Raw genomic sequence first — 19,827 nt, 5'->3', positions numbered from 1 at the left:
ACGTTTGAGGACTCTGGGTCTGCACTCGTTGGAGTTTAGAAGGATGTGAGGGGATCTTATTGAAATTTACAGGATACTGTGAGGCCTGGATAGAGTGGACGTGGAGAGGATGTTTCCACTTGTAGGAAAAACTAGAACCAGAGGACACCATCTCAGGCTGAAGGGACGATCCTTTAAAACAGAGATGAGGAGGAATTTCTTCAGCCAGAGGGTGGTGAATCTGTGGAACTCTTCGCCGCAGAAGGCTGTGGAGGCCAATTCACTGAGTGTCTTTAAGACAGAGATGGATAGGTTCTTGATTAATAAGGGGATCAGGGGTTATGGGGAGAAGGCAGGAGAATGGGGGTGAGAAAATATCAGCCATGGTTGAATGGCAGAGCAGACTCGATGGGCTGAGTGGCCTAATTCTGCTCCTATGTCTTATGGTCTTATGGTCTTATGAGACTGACTTTCAATTCCAGATTTATTGGTTGAATTTAAATTGCCCATCCCTAATTGCCCCTTGAGAAGGTGGTGGTGACCTGCCTTCTTGATTCGCTGCAGATTATGTGGTGTAGGTGCACCCACCGTGCTGTTAGGGAGGGAGTTCCAGGGATTTGCCCCAGCGACAGTGAAGGAACGGTGATACATTTCCAAGTCAGGATGGTGAGTGACCTGGAAGGGAACCTCCAGGTGATGGGGTTCCCAGGTATCTGCTACCCTTGTCCTCCTAGATGACAGAGGTTGTAGGTTTAGATGGAGCTGCTGAAGGAGCCTTGGCGAGTTGTTGCATCTTATAGATGGTACACGCGGCTGTCACTGTGCGTTGGTGGTGGAGGGGGTGAATGCTGAAGGTATGCCAATCAAGCGGCAGCGTTGTCCTGGATGGTATCAAGTTTTTTGAGTGTTGTTAAAGCTGCACGCATCCAGGCAAGTGGAGGGTATTTCATCACACTCCTAACTTGTGCCTTGTAGATGGTGGACAGGCTTTGGGGAGTCATATTTATATAATAATAATCTGTATTGTCACAGGTAGGCTTACATTAACACTACAATGAACTTACTGTGAAAAGCCTCTAGTCACCACATCTGGCACCTGTTTGGGTACACAGAGGGAGAATTCAGAATGTCTAAATTACCTAACTGCACGTCTTTCGCGACTTGTGGGAGGAAACCGGAGCACCCGGAGGAAACCCACGCAGACACTAGGAGAACGTGCAGACTCCGCACAGACAGTGACCAAGCCGGGAATCAAACCTGGGTTCCTGGTGCTGCGAAGCTATAGTGCTAACCACTATGCTATTGTGCTGCCAAGACTATCCTATATGGCTAGTCTAGTTCAGTTTCTGGTCAATGGTAACCACCAGGGTGTTGATAATGGTGGATTCAGGCCAGTGGTAACCCCACGTTTGAATGTTTTGTTACAATTGTGATTGAGCTAAACAGACATCTGCTAAAAATAGCATTATAATGTTCATGCAAAGCACCTTAGGATGTTTCATTACGTTTATGGCGCTATAAGTTGTTATTGGCTGTTCATGGAACTCTAATTCAGAGGGATATAAGCTCCGAGTCTCGCTCCAGAGATTGACCACATGAAACAATGGCAGAAATTCTGAAGAAGTACAAGGGGTGGGATTCTCCCCTACCCGGCGGGGCGGGGGTCCCGGCGGGATGGAGTGGCGTGAACCACTCCGGCGTCGGGCCGCCCCAAAGGTGCGTTCCTCCGCACCTTTAGGGGCTAGGCCCGTGCCGGAGTGGTTGGCACCCCGCCGGCTGGCGTGGAAGGCCTTTGGCGCCACGCCAGCCGGAGCCGAAGTGACACCGCTGGCCGGCGCGAGTCCGCGCATGCGCGGGAGCGTCAGCGGCTGCTGACGTCATCCCCGCGCATGCGCAGGGGGGTTTCACCTACTCGTCGGCCATGGTGGGGGCTGATGGTCGACGTGTAGGAAAAGAGTGCCCCCACGGCACAGGCCCGCCCACGGGTGGGTAGGCTCCCATCGTGGGCCAGGCCACTGTGGGGGCACCCACCGGGGCCAGATCTCCCTGCGCCCCCTCCCCCCCAGGACCCCGCAGCCCGCCCACGGGATCTGGTACAATTTACGCTGGCGGGACCGGCATAGAAGCAGCGGGACTTCGGCCCACCGCGGGCCGGAGAATCACCGGGGGGGGGGGGGGGGGGGAGGGCCCACCGACCAGCTCGGCACAATTCCCACCCCCGCCGAATCCGGAGGGGGTCGGACAATCCCACTGGGCTGACACTCCAGTACAAGGCTGAGGGAATGCTGTACTGTCAGGGGTGCTGTCATTTTGATGTTAGGCTTGTGCCCATCTCTTTCTTCAGGTGGATGGAGATGATCCCATCGTCACTGATTCAATGGAAAGAAGCGGCATTTTCATTGCCCTCTACAATACAACAGTGGTTACACTTTAAAAAGCACTTCATTGGCTGTAAAGAGCTGTTGAGACATCCGGTGATCATGAAAAGAACTAAATATTTTTTCTTTATTCTTTCAAGGGATGTGGGAAACTCTGGCAAGGCCGGCATTTGCTGCTTGCCCTTTATTGCTGTCCTGATGAGTGCAAGATGGAAAACTTTGGCAACATGCATGTCTCTGTTTTCAATAATAATCTGAGTGTCTCGCTTGGCCATTTTAAAGGGAACATTTAAGAGTTAACCACTGCACGGTGGCGCAGTGTCTAGCATTGCTGCCTCACGGCACCGAGGCCCCAGGTTCGAATCCCGGCTCTGGGCCACTGTCTGTATGGAGTTTGCACATTCTCCCTGTGTTTGCGTGGGTTTCGCCCCCACAGCCCAAAGATGTGCAGGGTAGGTGGATTGGCCACCCTAAATTGCCCCTTAATTGAAAAAAATGAATTGGATACTCTAAATTTATACAAAGGAAGAATCCTTGCTGTGGGTCTGGTGTCACATGTAGGTCAGACCAGGTAAGGACAACAGATTTCCTTCCCTAAAGGACATTAGTGAACCAGATGGCTTTTTTAGAAAAACAATGATTTCATGTTGACCATCACTGATCCTGACTTTCAATTCCACATTTATTGGTTGAATTAAAATTTGTGCTGTGGTGGGTTTTGAACCCTTGTCCCAGAGCATTAGCTTGGTCACTGGATTATTATTACCATGACATTACCATTGTTCCATCGTCTCCCCGGGAATATGAATGCAATTCTCATTTTTTTCAGGCCGATATCAATCCCTCGACTGAAGCAGTTTGCTCCCTGATCCTATTTCCTGTTTGGCCAAAGCGGTGAAGATCGGGGTCCATTTATTGACCATTCAGCCCCCTTTTCTCCTGTAGTATAAATTGTTGCGATAGTGTGACATTTGGCATTTTTGTGTTTGTCCTGATGCGTGCAAGATGAAAAACTTTGGCAACATGCATGTCTCTGTTTTCAATAATAATCTTGCTATGTGCAATTTGGCTGCTCTGGTTGCCTACCAAACAAATCATTACTTCAACAGATAGCACTTTGAAGTGTTGCACGTATATGGAGTGCTGCTTTTTCTATTATTGGCCAAGATGTTGATGTGTTTGCCTTACAAGCTTGAAGGAAAGAACTTGGGCGAGATTCTCCGTTTGCCCGACGCCGATATCGTAATCGGCGATCGGGTGGAGAATCCCTTCCGACACCCAAATTGGGGCGGGGGGGGGGGGGGGGGCGGCAGTTCAACGCTGGTTTTCTATCCTCCGCCCCTTCCGAAATGGCGTCATCGCGTCACCTGGAGGCCCTCCCCCGATGCTCCGCCCTCGATGGGCCGAGTTCCCGACCGCGCGGGGGAAGTGTGGTCTCAGCTGTTGGGAACCTGGCGTGGCGGCTGCGGACTGTGTTCAGCGCCTGGGTTGCTGCTGGCTGGGGAGGCTTCTGCGAGGGCTGGGGGGGGGGGGCTCGTGGGGGGTGGCCAGGGGTCAGTAATTGGCAGATCGGATCCGTGCACGGCCGGCGCCATGTAGTGCGGCGCGACCTCTGCAGGTCGCCGGCCTGCGCATGCGCGGCCAAGGACCAGGCCAGTCTCCAACCGTTTTTGCTGTGGGAGCTGGGAGTTTTACCTGCCGCACATCCTGGGACCGGTGAGGGTTGGGCGCCGATTTTGGCGTCATAAAACGCCACAGTTCCCACGCCGGCATCAGCAGTGAGCCACAAAATCGGGGAATACCGTCCCTTATATTTACATTGCACCTTTTCATGAGTTCTGTGTTTTAAGCCAATGAAATGCTTTTGATTGTCATTGTAATGTAGGAAATGCAGCAGCCAGATTACACACAGCAAGATCCCACAGCAATGCGATAATCAAACAATCTAGTCTTTAGTCATGTCAGTTGAGAGATAGCCAGGATATTGGGTAGAACCCACCTCCCCTTCTTTTAATTAATGCCACAAGATCTGTACCATCCATCCAAAAGGACAGGCAGGACCTCGGTTTAACTTTTCAACAGCAAAACAGCCCCTCGAGCAGTACACAGCACCCCCCCCCCCCCCCCCCCCCCCCCGTTCGGGGCCGAAGTCACACGTGGGCCAGACCGTGTAAGGACAGCAGATTCCCTTCAGGGACATTGGTGAACTAGATGGGTTTTTTTGCAACCACCGATGATGTGTTTCACGCTCGCCGATACTGAGATTAGGTTTTGATCCCAGAGTTTATTCATTGAATTTAAACCTGGCCAGCTGCTGTGGTGGGATTTCTGCCTGTCCCCAGAGAGTTTACCTGGGCCTCTGGATTACGAGTCTAGTGGCATTAACCACCGCCTCGCCCTGTTCCTATGTTGGCAAAGATTATTGAGTGCAGGGGCATTCCAGTGCGTGCACAAACTCTACTTACTGGGCAGGAAGGTGGGTGCTGCAGTCCTTTTACAAAAAGGAAATTGTTCATCGAACTTGACTGACGTGTTGGGCTCAGGGTTGTGGATACAAGCATGGTTCAGGATCTAAGCGTGTAATCCAGGTTAATACTCGGCAATTGCTGTTTTGTCAGAGCTGCTGTTTTTTTTTCCCCAACACGTGTCCGTAAGCTTTAGTTATAGGATCGTGTGACCGTGAAGATGCAATTTAGAGACAGGGGCCTCTCCTACTATCCAGACTGAGATTCACCCCAAGTCATTTTGCTCCTTGCAAATTTGGCTGTGGTGTTTCCCTCATTAATAGTTATTCACTGTCTGTGAAGCACTTTGGAATATCCTGAGGATATGAATAAAGCAAGATAAAAGGAATGAGCTAACTATCCAAAGCTGGATCAAAAAACTTCCTTCAATTAGTTTGAACTATGGGGTGAGTATTTAGATGGAACCGCCCTCCAACAGTCACAGCGACTTGCTTGTCTGCAGCACCTTAAGGAAGAAAAAAATACCCCGAGGTGTTTCAAAGGAGTGTTGCTAAAATTTGACGCCGTGCCATGAAAGACACTAGGACCACTGCCAGAGGGAGAGGCTGTAACCTGGATACATTGGGGAAGGGATAGACCACACATTTGTTGCCTGACACCAAGTGTTACGTGACCGAAAAATAAATGAATAAAGCAGATTACCCGTGATTCGCAAATTGTGGGAGCTCGCTACGCACAAATACACTTCTGCCAGCTGCGGTCGATACGGGGGGCGGCACGGTAGCACATTGGTTAGCGCTGTTGCTTCACAGCGGCAGGGACCCGGGTTCAATTCCCAGCTTGGGTCACTGTCTGTGCGGAGTCTGCACGTTCTCGTCGTGTCTGCGTGGGTTTCCTCCGGGTGCTCCGGTTTCCTCCCACAAGTCCCGGAAGACGTGCTTGTTAGGTGAATTGGATATTCTGAATTCTCTCGCTGTGTACCCGAACAGGCGCTGGAATGTGGTGACTAGGGGCTTTTCACAGTAACTTCATTGCAGTGTTAATGTAAGCCTACTTGTGACACTAATGAAGATTATTATTGGGATATAAATGCAAGTCAGGGCAGCGCGGTGGCGCAGTGGTTAGCACTGCTGCCTCACGGCGCCGAGGTCCCAGGTTCGATCCCGGCTCTGGGTGACTATCCATGTGGAGTTTGCACATTCTACCCGTGTCTGCGTGGGTTTCGCCCCCACAACCCAAAGATGTGCAGGGTGGGTGGATTGGCCACGCTAAGTTGCCCCTTAATTGAAAAAAAAAATGAATTGGGTACTCTAAATTTATATTAAAAAATATATAGATGCAAGTCTTTCCTTGATGCCTCCTCCTTTGACTCGGGCGTGGGCCAGTGGAATGACTGAGGTATGTGAATCGCCCACACTTCACTCCAATATTTCATTTCATCTTCAAGATACAACCTGCTCCTTCTGTTGTAAATTTAAAAATAACTCCACTTCGCTTACGTCATGTGAAAATTGCAGGAATTGGCAATCCCATCTCACTGGGTTTTGTTTTCTCTTTTCCTTTTGTTGCCTATCAACAAGTCTGAAGAGCCCGCTTTGATTGGGATAGTAACCTGATCCTGCATAAACCGGAGAGCTGGGTTTTCCCTGCTCCGTACTTTCCATATCCCCAGAGCAAAACAACAGCTCGTTGGCTCAACTCTGACTTCCGGATGAGGAGGGTCGCTCCTCCCATGTGACCCAATTGGCACCGGACGTTGTTAACCCCAGTTTACTTCTGTACAAATGTATGAATTAGGAGCAGGAGGCGGCCACTCGGCCCCTCGAGCCTGCTCCGCCATTCGATGAGATCATGGCTGCTCTGATTCTAACCGAGGCTCCACATTCCTGCCTGCCACCTCCTTGCCTATCAAAATCTACCAATCTCTGCCTCGGAAATGTTCACAAACTCTGCTCCCACTGCCTTTCGAGGAAGAGAGTTTCAGAAACGGGCGGCACAGCAGCGCAGTGGTTAGCACTGTTGCTTCACAGCTCCAAGGTCCCTGGTTCGATTCCCGGCTCGCTGTCTGTGCGGAGTTTGGACGTGCTTCCCGTGTCTGCGTGGGTTTCCTCCGGGTGCTCCGGTTTCCTCCCACAGTCCAAAGATGTGCGGGTTAGGTGGATTCGCTATGCTAAATTGCCCTTGGTGTCCAAAAAGGGTAGGTGGGGTTACTGGGTTACGGGAATAGGATGGAGGTGTGGGCTTGTATAGGGTGATCTTTCCAAGGGCCGGTGCAGACTCGATGGGCCAAATGGCCTCCTTCTGCACTGTCAATTCTATGATTCTATGAAAATCACGGCCTTGAAGGAAAACAATTCTCTTCCTCCTTGCCTTTTCCATCACCAACCTGGTAATATGCTCCCTACCCTCTCTGTGCTGCTTGGTGCCAATTGTAATGAATGTTGGCACAGTGAAACATTCTACCAGCATGTTTGACGAGTTTCATGCTGGGATGGGTGGGCGGCTTGGTACAGGGATGATACCAGAGAACCACCATTCACATCAATGGGTATAAACTCGCTTCACAAAGTGGTATTTTTACAATATGGAGGCAGGTGGTGCTCGAGGTGGTGTGGGCTCACTACAGCTGCAGAAGGGTTGGCAGGACATCACTGGGTGGTGAGTGAATCTGAATGGTTATCAATTCGGAGAGGGGAGTGTGCGTCGAGACCTGGCTGTCCTCCTACACCAGTCACTGAAGGTAAACATGCAGGTGCAGCAGGCGGTAAAGGCGGCAAATGCTATGTTGGCCTTCATAGCGAGAGGACTCGAGTACAGGAGCAGCATCTGCAATTATACAGGGCCTTGGTGAGACCACACCTGGAGTATTGTGTGCAGTTTTGGTCTCCTTATCTGAGGAAGGATGTTCTTGCTCTGGAGGGAGTGTAGAGAAGGTTTACCAGGCTGATTCCAGGGATGGCGGGACTGAAGTCTGAGGAGAGGTTGAGTTGGTTAGGATTATATTTGCTCGAGTTCAGAAGAATGAGGGGGGGGGGGATCTCATAGAAACCCATAAAATTCTATCAGGACTGGACAGGGTAGATGCAGGAAGGATGTTCCCGATGGTGGGGGCGTCCAGAACCAGGGGTCACAGTCTGAGGATACGGACAGACCATTTAGGACAGAGATGAGGAGGGAGTGGTGAGCCTGTGGCATTCACGACCACAGTAAGTAGTTGAGACCAAAACATTGTGGGTGTGATTCGGCGCCCCCTTTGCGTCTGCCGCAATCCAGACACAATGGGTGAATCGGGCAAGAGTCCCAAATCAGGCTCTGAGCTGGGCCAATCGCGAAGCACCCTACTGACTCCGCCCGGCACCATCTGAATCTCGCCCACGCTGGATGACATCCAGATCTTCATATTTAAATCAGTCTAAAGGCGCGATTAAATCCCCGGATGCCAGGATTAATCCGGTGCCCAGGACTCAACGGGCGCGCCAACGAGACTTCGTAAGGCCGGCGTTTAGTCCTGGTTCACACAAAATGTACCAGGTGTAACAGTACCTGGGGGGGGGGGGGGGGGGTACGGGAGAGTCTCGCCGGGGATTCGACACCCCGTGTGGTCGGGACCAGGGCAGGGTGGTACTCTGGCACACTCTCTGGCACCCAGGCACCTTGGCACTGCCAGGCTGGCACTGACAGGGTGCAAGAAGCACTGCCAGGGTGCCAGGCTGGCACTGCCAAACGTCGGGCCCGGGGGGGGGGGGGGGGGGGGCGTGCCAATTGTAGAGGTCTGAGGGGGGTTCCCAGGGACTTGACAAGGCTAAAGGGGGGGGGGGGGGGGGGGAGCAGCTCACCAGCAGGAACTCTCTCTATGTGATGCTCGGGGGGGGGCGTAGAAACTCCCAAACCAAAAACAACAGCAAAGTGCCATTGAATAGCGAGCGGGCTGATTCTCGGCGCTGAAACCGCTGGGAAACTCCTGACAAACACCCCCGAAAGCGGACTTAGTTTTCACTCTGCTGAATTCCGCTCTGTATGTTTTCAAGAAGCTGTTAGATGTAGCACTCAGGGTAAAAGGGATCAAAGGATTATGAGGGAAAGGCAGGAACAGGCTGTTGAGTTGGATGATCAGCCACGATGATAATGAATGGCGGAGCAGGCTCGAAGGGCCGAATGGCCTCCTCCTGTTCCGATTTTCAATGTTTTTATCAGTGTCTGTGCAGCTGTGCGATGGTACCAAAATCTTTCCCCTCTAGTTGTGTTATAGACTGTGCTGCCCAGCCCATTAGCTCAGCAATGGCAAGAGACCGTTTTGAACTTGGGACACCAGGAGACGAGTTAGTGGATGAACCTTAATAGACTGGGGTGACTACAAAAGCGCGAGATGCTCAATAACGTAAAGAGTTACGGTGGATTTGACCTCTTTGGGAATGCAGTACTGAGAGGGTGCTGCACTGTTGAGGGTCATCTTTAGAATGAGCCTTTAAACTGAAGCCTCGTCTGCCCTCCCAAAATGCCACATCCAATATTTCAAAGTAGAGACTGACGTTCAAGCAGATTTCCTGCTCATTATCGCATCCCTCTTTGTGGAAGATTTCTGTATGTGAATAGGCTGTTGTGTTACTCGCCTTGCATCCCCACGCCCCCCCCCCTTACCCAGAAGATATGTGATGCGCGATCAATAAACACGGAAACGAAGGAGTAGTCCGAATCGAAGGCTTTAATCTACAAGAAGTGTGCCCAGCAACTTGAGTACAGAAAGCACAATGGCTGTTGGGAAACACAGGTTCTTATACCCCGCCTCATAGGCGGAGCTACCTTCCTCTCGGCCAATGAGAAGAAAACACTTGGGCCAATGGGCAGCAAGCCTTCTACACCAACAGCAGCTCACACTCCCAGGTACCGTAGTACCTCTAGTCATAATACCACAATATGAAAGGCAACAAAGGCGAATTACTCCTTTAACTAGGGGTTCTGACGATGTTCTGGTTAACCGGGAGACCCCCGCTGAGTAAGACACCAATAATAGCCTCTAAGCCAGGGCTTCCCAAACTGCGGGTCACGAGCTCCAATGGGGTCACAAGATGAGAGTTTGGGATCACCAGCTCCAAGGTGAAATATCGCTTTGGAGTTTGGACTAATTTCTGACAGCTCCGAGACCCAGGAGGTGATGGCGTAGTGGCATCGTCACTGGGCTAGTAATCCAGAGGCCCAGGAGGTGGTGGCGTAGTGGCATCGTCACTGGGCTAGTAATCCAGAGACCCAGGGTGATGCTTTGAAATGGCCGAGCAAGACAGTCAGGTCAAGAGCAATTAGGGATGGACAATATGTCAGAATGAGCATCTTATTATTCAAAGAGTTCAATTCAAAGTTACTGAAACACAGGCGAGGAGCTGGCTGCACTCATGAAACCCATTCGGAGTCAATGGCTTCAGGAGGGGACATGGACAGAAATGTTTCTTCTTTTACATTCTCTGAACCAACAACCCAGAATCTCAGAAGAAATTCTGGATAAGACTTGCATTCATATAGCACCTTTCACAATCTCAAGACCCTCCAAAGAAGGTTCCCAAAAGTAAACGTGGCTGAAGTCGTAATTTGTAAGACAGGTTCTGCGCTGGGGAATGGCGTCGCATGGAGGGTGGGTAGGGGGGAGTGGGGTGTGATCGTTTGAGGGACTTATTCGGTCCTTGAGATTTAGCCAGTCCATCTCCTCGTGCCTTGTTGACATCAGCTATTACAACAGCTTGTTAACTCTTCAACAATTAACTCTGATCAGGGAGGAAGATTTCCAGATATCTCTTGTTATTGAATGATGAGATAGGGCATCTTGCTCTTTGATGTTTGGAGTGATGAAGTTAGAGTGTACTGTCTTGGTTCTGAAGTGCTTTAACTTTTCTGTTGACTGTAGATAGAGTAACAATCATAAACTCGGTCAGCCACAAGGCAGTAACTGATTTGGGAGAGAGAAGGGGATAACTCCGTAACGCTGCAGTTTACCCCCTTCTGACTGTTTGAAACATCTCTGGTGAATGTGAATCACATTCTTCTGAAACATCTAACTTTAAGCTGCTTGAGGCAAGGGACGCTTCTTTGATCTTCTGCTTTGCTTTTTTGTGTTTCTCAAGGTGAAGAATGCCTCCAAGAATCATAAAATCACACAGAACAGAAGGAGGCCAGTCAGCCCATCATGTCTGTGCTGACCCTTTCGCAAGAGCTGTCTTTCCATTGCCCCGTAAATCATTTGCCCTTCATGTGTGTGTCCAATTCACCATAACTGCTTTCAGCAACCATTTCAGGAAATGTCTTCCCGAACACACCAACTTTCTACGTTTAGAATAGAATAGAATTCCTACGAATGGCCATTCAGCCCATCAAGTAGCACAGTGGTTAGCATTGTTGCTTCACAGCGCCAGGGGCCCAGGTTCGATTCCCGGCTTGGGTCTCTGTTTGTGCGGAGTCTGCACGTTCTCCCCGTGTCTGTATGGGTTTCCTCCGGGTGCTCCGGTTTCCTCCCACAAGTCCAGAGCGACATGCTTGTTAGGTGAATTGGACATTCTGAATTCTCCCTCTGTGTACCCGAACAGGCGCCGGAATGTGGCGACTTGGGGATTTTCACAGTAACGTCATTGCAGTGTTAATGTAAGCCTACTTGTGACACCGATAATAATGATTTATAAAATTTATAAATCTGTGCCAACCCTCTGAAAGATCACCCTACCCAGACCCACTCCCCTGCCCCGTCTGCGTAACTCCACATACCCTGCACATTCTTGAATGAAATGAAAATCGCTTATTGTCACGAGTAGGCTTCAATGAAGTTACTGTGAAAAGCCCCTAGTCACCACATTCTGGCGCCTGTCCGGGGAGGCTGGTACGGGAATCGAACCGTGCTGCTGGCCTGCCCTGGTCTGCTTTAAAAGCCAGCGATTTAGCTCAGTGAGCTAAACCAGCCCCATTCCTGGACACTAAGAGGCAATTTCATCATGGCCACTGCACCTAACCTGTGCCTTTTTGGACTGTGGACTGTGGTAGGAAATCAGAGCACCCGCAGGGAACCCATGCAGAACAAAACAAAACAAAAATAATAATGCTCTCATCTCCCCTCTGGTTTCTGTAGCTAATTAACGTAAATCTGTGCTCCCTGGCAAAACCACTCAAAAATGTCAATGTCTGTTAAATCCCCCCTTAATCTTCTCTGTTCTGTCGGGAACAGTCTTTTTTCAAAAGTAATGCCTTTCTCAACTTTCACGCCCACATTAATGTGAGCTTTAGGCATTCCTAGGTCACATGCAAGTGGACGTATATATCTTATTCCTCACATTTCGAAATCCTCTCAATTTTTTACAGAGCAGACTATGGGAGTGCAGTCTGACCAGAATCGGGAAGAATCCATGTCCAGGCTACAGAATTTGTGCTCCACTTAAATCGCTGCAGTGCTTATATTACTTATATTGCTTATATTACAGCTCTGCTTCCACTATTATTTATATTGTTCAGTGTTTAGATTATGACACTGTTCATGTGAAAGGGCTGTTTATATTATCGATGGCTCAGATTCTGCTATGTTTGCTACTTCTGTCAAAGCATTCTTTAGTTATTCATCTTGTGACATTATTGTTTCACAGCACTGTTTATATTTCACAAGTTTCACTTGTATCGTGCCTTTCCATAGAATTTACAGTGCAGAAGGAGGCCATTTGGCCCATCAGGTCTGCACCGGCCCTACCTAAGTCCATACCTCCACCCTATCCCTGCACCTCCACCCTATCCCCGTAACCCCACCTAACCTTTTTTGGACACTAAGGGCAATTTAGCATGGCCAATCCACCTAACCTGCCCATCTTTGGACCGTGAGAGGAAACCGGAGCACCCGAAGGAAACCCACGCACACACAATGAGGACGTGCAGACGCCGCATAGACAGTGACCCAAGCCGGGAATCGAACCTGGGACTGTGAAGCAATTGTGCTAATCACTATGCCACCATGCTGCCCACTACTACTGTGCTGCCCACATTTATTACATGTGGGCAGCACGGTAATTTTAATTTAATAAAACACCCAGTAGCTTTCCACAAGAGGGTTAGAGGGCAAACTTTGACATCAACGTGTGAGGAGGTATTGGGGCAATAGACAGAAACTTTATGGGACATCTTAAAAGAGGAGAGGTAGAGAAGTGAAGAGGTTTAAGGAGGGAATTATAGGGCTTGGGACCCTGGCAACCTTTTCTATTTATTCATTCATGGGATGCGGCTGTCGGTGGATAAGAACATCCCTAATTGCCCTTGAGAAGTTGGTGGTGAGCTGCCTTCTTGAACTGCTGCGGTCCAGGTTGCATCGGCCCATCCACAGTGCTGTTAGGGAAGGAGTTCCAGGACTTTTGACCCAGCAAAAGGTACGGCTAGTAATACTAGCTGGACACAGTGACCTGTTTTGGGGTTGTTGGATATTACAGAGATAGGCATGCGGAGATGACAGAGTTAAGGATGTGAGGGGGTGGGGGGTGGGGTGGGGGAGAGCATGGGCCATGAAGAGTTTTGAAAAGGAAGGTGCGATTTTTAAAAGTGAGGCATAGGCTCCCGGTTAAGCAACGTCGATCAACAAGCACAGGGCTGATGGTTGAGTGAGAGATGAGTGACAGAGTTTTGGATTGCCTCAAGTTAATGGAGGGTCAAATGTCAGATCCAGGGAGTCGAATAGAAATAGGAAATAGCAAAGGAGAAAGTCCCTGGTGGAAGTAATCTATAGGTCTCCAAACAGTAGTTCCGCAGTGGAGCACAGTATAATCCAGGAAATATCAGAGACGTGTAATAAAGGTACAACAATAATCATACATGATTTTAATATGCATATAGACTGGATTAACCAAATTGGCAAGGATAGCCTTGAGGGACAATTCAATGAATGTTTTAGAGGTTGTTTCTTGGAGCAATATATTGTGCAATCAACCAGGGTGCAGCCTATTCTGCATTTGGTATTGTGAGGAGGAATTAATTAATTACCTCATAGTTAAGGATCCTCCAGGGAAGAGTGATCATAACATGCGGGAATTTCAAATTCAGTTTGAGGGTGGGAAACTGGAGTCCCACACTAGCATTATTGAGTCAAACAAAGGTAAAAAATTGGCAAGTGGACAGATTGGGCCTGACTGGGTTGGAAGACTAAAAGTTAAGACAGTTGATGAGCAGTGGCAGTTTTTTGAGGACATATTCAATTCCTCCCAATTAAAATATATCCCAGAGAGGAATAAAGAATGTAATAGGGGGAAAACATATCCATGGCTAAGCAAGGAGGTTAAAGATAGCAGAAAGACAAAAACTAAGGTACACTATATTGCAAAGGCCAGTGGAAGGCTGGGAGATTGGGAAACATTTAAAGGTCAACAAAGGGTTACTAAAAACAATGCCAGGTAGACATCAGTAAGGAAGTGTCTATTGGCAACTAACAAGAGTAACATAAACAGACACAGCGTCTTTTAGTGGATGGTTACATTACATTCCGGATTCTCCGGTCCCCCAGCGTGTGTTTCTTGGCAGTGCGCCATTCTCTAATCCCGCTGCTTGCCAATGGCATCTTCCACTGAAGTCACCCCACACCGCCGGGAAATCCGTGGGCGGCTATGCACTGCCGGAGGGAACAGTGAATCGCAAGAGCCGGAATTGCATAAAATAAGATTAATAAAGATAGCCATTTCTGTTCTTTCACTGTTGTAGACTTCAGCTTGTAGCATTGTTTTATTTTATTTTATCATGCTGTGGCCATGTTATTGCTCTTCCTGCTTGAATTTTCTTTCATTTGTTCACATGATGTGAACCTTTCTGATTATTTATCTGTAAATAAATAGGGAATGTAATAGGGCAGCACGGTAGCACAAGTGATTAGCACTGTGGCTTTACAGCCCAGGGACCCAGGTTTGATTCCCCGTTCGGTCACTGTCTGTATGGAGTCTGCACGTTCTCTCCGTGTCTGCGTGGGTTTCCTCCGGGTGCTCCGGTTTCCTCCCACAGTCCAAAGACGTGCAGGTTAGGTGGATTGGCCATGATAAATTGCCCCTTAGTGACCAAAAAAGTTTAGGAGGGGATATTGGGTTACAGAGATAGGGTAGAAGTGAGGGCTTATGTGGGTCGGTGCAGACTTGATGGGCCGAATGGCCTCCTTCTGCACTGTATGTTCTAATTACCCTTGAAATTGGTGTTGAGTTACCTTCTTGGCGACTGAGTGGCTTGCTAGGCCATTTCAGAGGGCAGTCAACAGTCACATGTGGGCCAGATCAGGTAAAGGTGGTGGATTTCCTTTCCTAAAGGACCTCGGTAAGCCAGATATGTTTCTACAACAATCCAGTCATTTATATTCACCATACTGACAGTTTACTTAATTTAATTTACATTCCCCTATTGCCTTGGTGGGATTTGAACTTTTCTCTCCGGATCATTAGCCCAGGCCTCTGGAATATCTGTCCAGCAACGTAGCCCCACGGTTACCATTTCTTTATGTGGATTTCGGTGCTGTCTCCTGATATAGTCTGTTTTTTTTATTACAAGTAAGACAGGGGAATGGGGATGAGAAACATAGAGAAGAATAATATAATAAAATCGCTTATTGTCACAAATAGGCTTCAGTGAAGTTACTGTGAAAGGCCCCTAGTGCCACATTCTGGCGCCTGTTCGGGGAGGCCGGTACGGGAATTGAACCCGTGCTGCTGCCTTGTTCTGCATTACAAGCCAGCTGTTTAGCCCACTGTTCTAAATATATATTGTTAAGTAATGGGTTAAGAGACATTGCAATTAGTTGTCTCATTTATGTTAAGTGTTCAATGATTGTCTCATTTATGTTAAGTGTTCAATGATTGACACTGATATGTAAAGGGGCTTCAGGTGGACTCTGGAGCTTGTGATGATCTGTAGAGTTCTGTGCAGAGTGAGTTTGAACCATTAAAGGTGTGTTGGTGAAAAAGGAGCTGAACTCTTGCCTCAGCATCTAGTACATATTAACATATATAATTGAATGACGGGCGAGACTCGATGGGCTGAATGGCCTAATTCTGCTCCTATGTCTTATCGTCTATGGTCTTATCATAGCTCTATTACAGCCTGTAGCAATACATTGAGAATGAGTACATAAGATTTCTATTATAGCATTCTTATAAAACAATGTTCCCAACATCCGCCATTTAGAGGGACAAGAGCATCAGATACCTGGGAACCCCACCACCTGGAGGTTCCCCTCCAAGTCACTCACCACCCTGATTTGGAAATATTTCACCGTTCCTTCACTGTCGCTGGGTCAAAATCCTGGAATGCCCTAACAGCACAGTGGGTGTACCTACACCACATGGACTGCAGCGGTTCAAGAAGGCGGCTCACCACCACCTTCTCGAGGACAATTGGGTAATAAATGCTGGCCTAGCCAGCGATATCCACATGACATGAACAAACCCCAAAACACCGCTGTTGTAGCTGTTATATTGATGTTTATAGAAGCATGCCATTGTTCATATTAGTGCTGTTTAAACATAATGCAAATTGTTGTTTATAGTAAGAGATTCATTGTACATGATAGTTTTATTAATGTTGTAGCGTTGATTATTCTATAGCTGAATATATATTGGAGCTTTACAGATACATTACAGTGCTGTTTCTGAGATTTGTTTACTACGTTGCACAGTAAAAGACCATTCAGTCCGACTGGTCAACGCTGGTGTTTATGGTCCACATGAGCTTTCTCCTGTTCTAATTCATTTCACTCTATCAAATTAATCTTTTATTATTTTCTCCCATGTGTATTTATGTAACTGCCCCTTATATTAATCTATGGCCGCTCACCTCAACCATTCCCTGTAGTGAGTTCCACATTCTCAGCAGTCTCTGGGTAATTATGTTTTCCCTACTGTCATAATATACACCAGTATATCATGGTGCAGACACACACTGATGGACACACACAGGGACCAATCAACATGTACAAACACCGCAGCCAATCACCAGTTAGAATACACACACTATAAAGGCAGAGGGCACCACAGTTCCCGCTCATTCTGGGTGCTGCCTCTGAGTGTAACAGGAACTCATCCAGCCCAGCACGGACTCACACCACGTGCTGAGAGAATCAACTGGTTCGGACAAGGCTTAGGTCTCTAGTTTAAGTTAGCATCATTTAGACCCACAGTCATCGTGTGTTAGTTAGTTAGAAGTAGTTAATAAAATTGAGTTGAACCTTCATGAAATGAAAATCGCTTATTGTCACGAGTAGGCTTCAATGAAGTTACTGTGAAAAGCCCCTAGTCGCCACATTCCGGCGCCTGTCCGGGGAGGCTGGTCCGGGAATCGAACCGTGCTGCTGGCCTGCTTGGTCTGCTTGAAAAGCCAGCAATTTAGCTCAGTGAGCTTCATCTGTGTTGGAAGTGTCTGTTCATCTCTCTAGCCTACACAAGCCAACACATCACCTACATTCCTTGCTGGGTTTATTAATTATTGTGTTTTAACGATGCCGTTTGATTTTGGTTCCCTCTATTCTCCCACAAGCGGAAACAATTTCTCTCTCCATTCAAACCCATTCATAGGGTGGATTTTATGGTGCTGTGATTTACCCTCCCCCACCCCCCCATCACCACCCCTGTCTAAAAGGTCGGCGGGACCCCAACTCTCAGTCCTGATGGCCGGCAGCAGTGAAAATTATTTTAAGTTGACACATCCGCCAGCATCTCGGGAGGAAGCCTTGCCTCGGAGAGCTGCCACCAATTGTATGGCCGGCAGCTCTGTAGCCTCAGCAGCGCCAATCGGCAGCAGTGGCCATTGCTAATACTACAGGCAGTCCCATCACAGTGAGGAACGCAGGTAAGTTCAGGGTAGGGTTGGGGTAAGGGAGACGGTGTCTCAGTGAGGGGGCACTGAGAGACTGGCTTTCAGAGGTCAAGGGTCGGGGTTAGGTGGGGGGGGGGAATGGTCTATTGGGCAGGGAGCGATGGGTGCCTCCAATCAGCTCAGGGAACCCTGAGGAAGGTCATCTTTCCCACAAACCTCACCGCCAACGGCTACAATGAGAAATCCCATTGGCCAATCGCTGGAACGGAGAATCTACCAGCGCCGTCGGGAAACCCGTAGCTGGGGAGGCGGAGAATTCACCCCATAGTTTTCAATACCTCAATCAGGTCACTCCTCAACCTTCTGTGTTCTTCAGAATAAAGCTCCAGCCTGGTTAATCTTTTACAGTAGCAGTAATGTCATCTAATGATAGTTAATAATATAATGCTTTTAATTATATATTCTACACCTCGGAATTGTTCGGTGTTTATATTACAGCACACTCCTCTCTCTGCCGATGTTAGAGTGCTGTTTAAATCTGGTTAAGTTTCTATTATAATTGTATCTGATTTTGCTATAACCATCTCACTGAGTTCCTATTATTCTTTGCAGAAACTATGGGGCATTTACATCTCCTTCTGGCGGTTGTAGCTGTTCACAGTGTGTCAACAACTTCCCGACCAATGGATTTTTCGCCTTGCCAGACGGTGAGTACCAAGAATACCTTCAGTAAAGGACGTGATTGAACCATTGACAATCCACAATGGTTTCATGGTCAGCATTAGACTTTCAATTCCAGATTTTTAATGAATTCAAATTTCACCCTCTGCAGTTGTGGGATTTGAACCCAGGCCCCTAGAGCATTACCCTGGGTCCCTGGATTACTAGTGATAATACCACGATGTCACCGTTGAATAGAATTGATGCATTCAGGGGCAGCGCGGTGGCGTAGTGGTTAGCACAGCTGCCTCACGGCGCCAAGGATCCGGGTTCAACCCCGGCCCCGGGTCACTGTCCGTGTGGAGTTTGCTCATTCTCCCCGTGTCTGCGTGGGTCTCACCCCCACAACCCAAAGATGTACAGGGTCGGTGGATTGGCCACGCTAAATTGCCCCTTAATTGGAAAAGAAAAGAATTCGGTACTTTAAAAAAAAAAAGAATTTATTCATTTAAGGGGAGGTTGGTTAAGCACCCGAGAAAGAAAAGATTACGTCGATGAGGGTAGGTGAGAAAAGGCTAAGAGTGTGTAATCACTAGCATGGGCCAGTTGGGCTGAATAGCCTGTTCCCATGCGGCCATTCTCTGTCACTGTTATAATCCTCGCGGAGATCACTACATTAGGACTATCAGATTCCCGGTGACCACCATTGAATACGTGTTTCCCCGTAATAGGGGGTGAGGCTTCCCCTTTTAACAGGGGGTTAGATCACTGGTATAAAAACCCCAACCTGGGCGCAGGTCGAGGAGAGAGACCCTCCCTGGAGTGGAGATTCCTGTGCACCATAAATAAACCTAACCTTTGCTTTCTACCTGCTCGATCCAAGCGTGCTACCAAGCCAGATTCTACAGCAACAAGGAGTCGGAGAGTGCTAAATAAGGAAATGGGTTGAGAGTGGTGACTTCGACTGTAAATTGGCAGTATCGCCAAGAACTGACAGCATTAGGTTCAGGGCTGACACTGTTTGCTTTTATGCAGCATGACATCCAATGCAAAGATGACACAGTTCAACACAAAATAATGTAGTTGATGTAATTGAGAGTTTAGTGAGGGAGCAGTGCGCAATACAGAGAACGGCATTGAGTAACAATGGGGGAATACCCAAGATCGTAATCGAATGCCATTTCATTCCAGTGAGCAGGTGACAATTAGAACAGGATGTTGGTTCTTTTGAAATGGCCATCAGACTCCTGGGTGGATTTCACATGGAAAGAAAGACTTGCATTTATACTGTGCCTTTCATCACCTCAGGATCTGTCAACACATTTTACAGCCAATGAGAGAGGCGTTGTCATTGTTGTAATGTCGGAAATGAAGCAGCCAATTTGCGTACCAATCTCTCATATACACTCAACCGTGATAGTGACTAATCCCTGTATTGAGGTGGTGGGGTAAAGATCGAGCAGCGCGCTGGGGAAAACAACCCTGTTCTTTCTTTAAAATAGTGTCAATGTTCAGGTTGTTGAAGGTAAGCAGTTAGGTGCAGCAGGCAGCAAAGAAGGCAG

General features: G+C 48.3%; 1 protein-coding gene across 1 annotated transcript in view; it reads left to right on the top strand.

Moving 5' to 3' along the window:
• Positions 1-19,827, top strand: part of lrrc32 (leucine rich repeat containing 32) — a 36,371-nt gene that overhangs the window by 4,377 nt on the left and 12,167 nt on the right. The window contains exon 2 of the mRNA XM_038818729.1: positions 18,218-18,312. Within this exon, the coding sequence (XP_038674657.1) occupies positions 18,223-18,312 (90 nt within the window). The 5' untranslated portion in view covers positions 18,218-18,222. The remainder of the gene's footprint in view (positions 1-18,217; positions 18,313-19,827) is intronic.

Source organism: Scyliorhinus canicula, chromosome 14 (assembly GCF_902713615.1).
Source record: "Scyliorhinus canicula chromosome 14, sScyCan1.1, whole genome shotgun sequence".
Lineage (NCBI taxonomy): Eukaryota > Metazoa > Chordata > Chondrichthyes > Carcharhiniformes > Scyliorhinidae > Scyliorhinus > Scyliorhinus canicula.
This window is presented reverse-complemented; position numbering and strand designations above follow the sequence as displayed.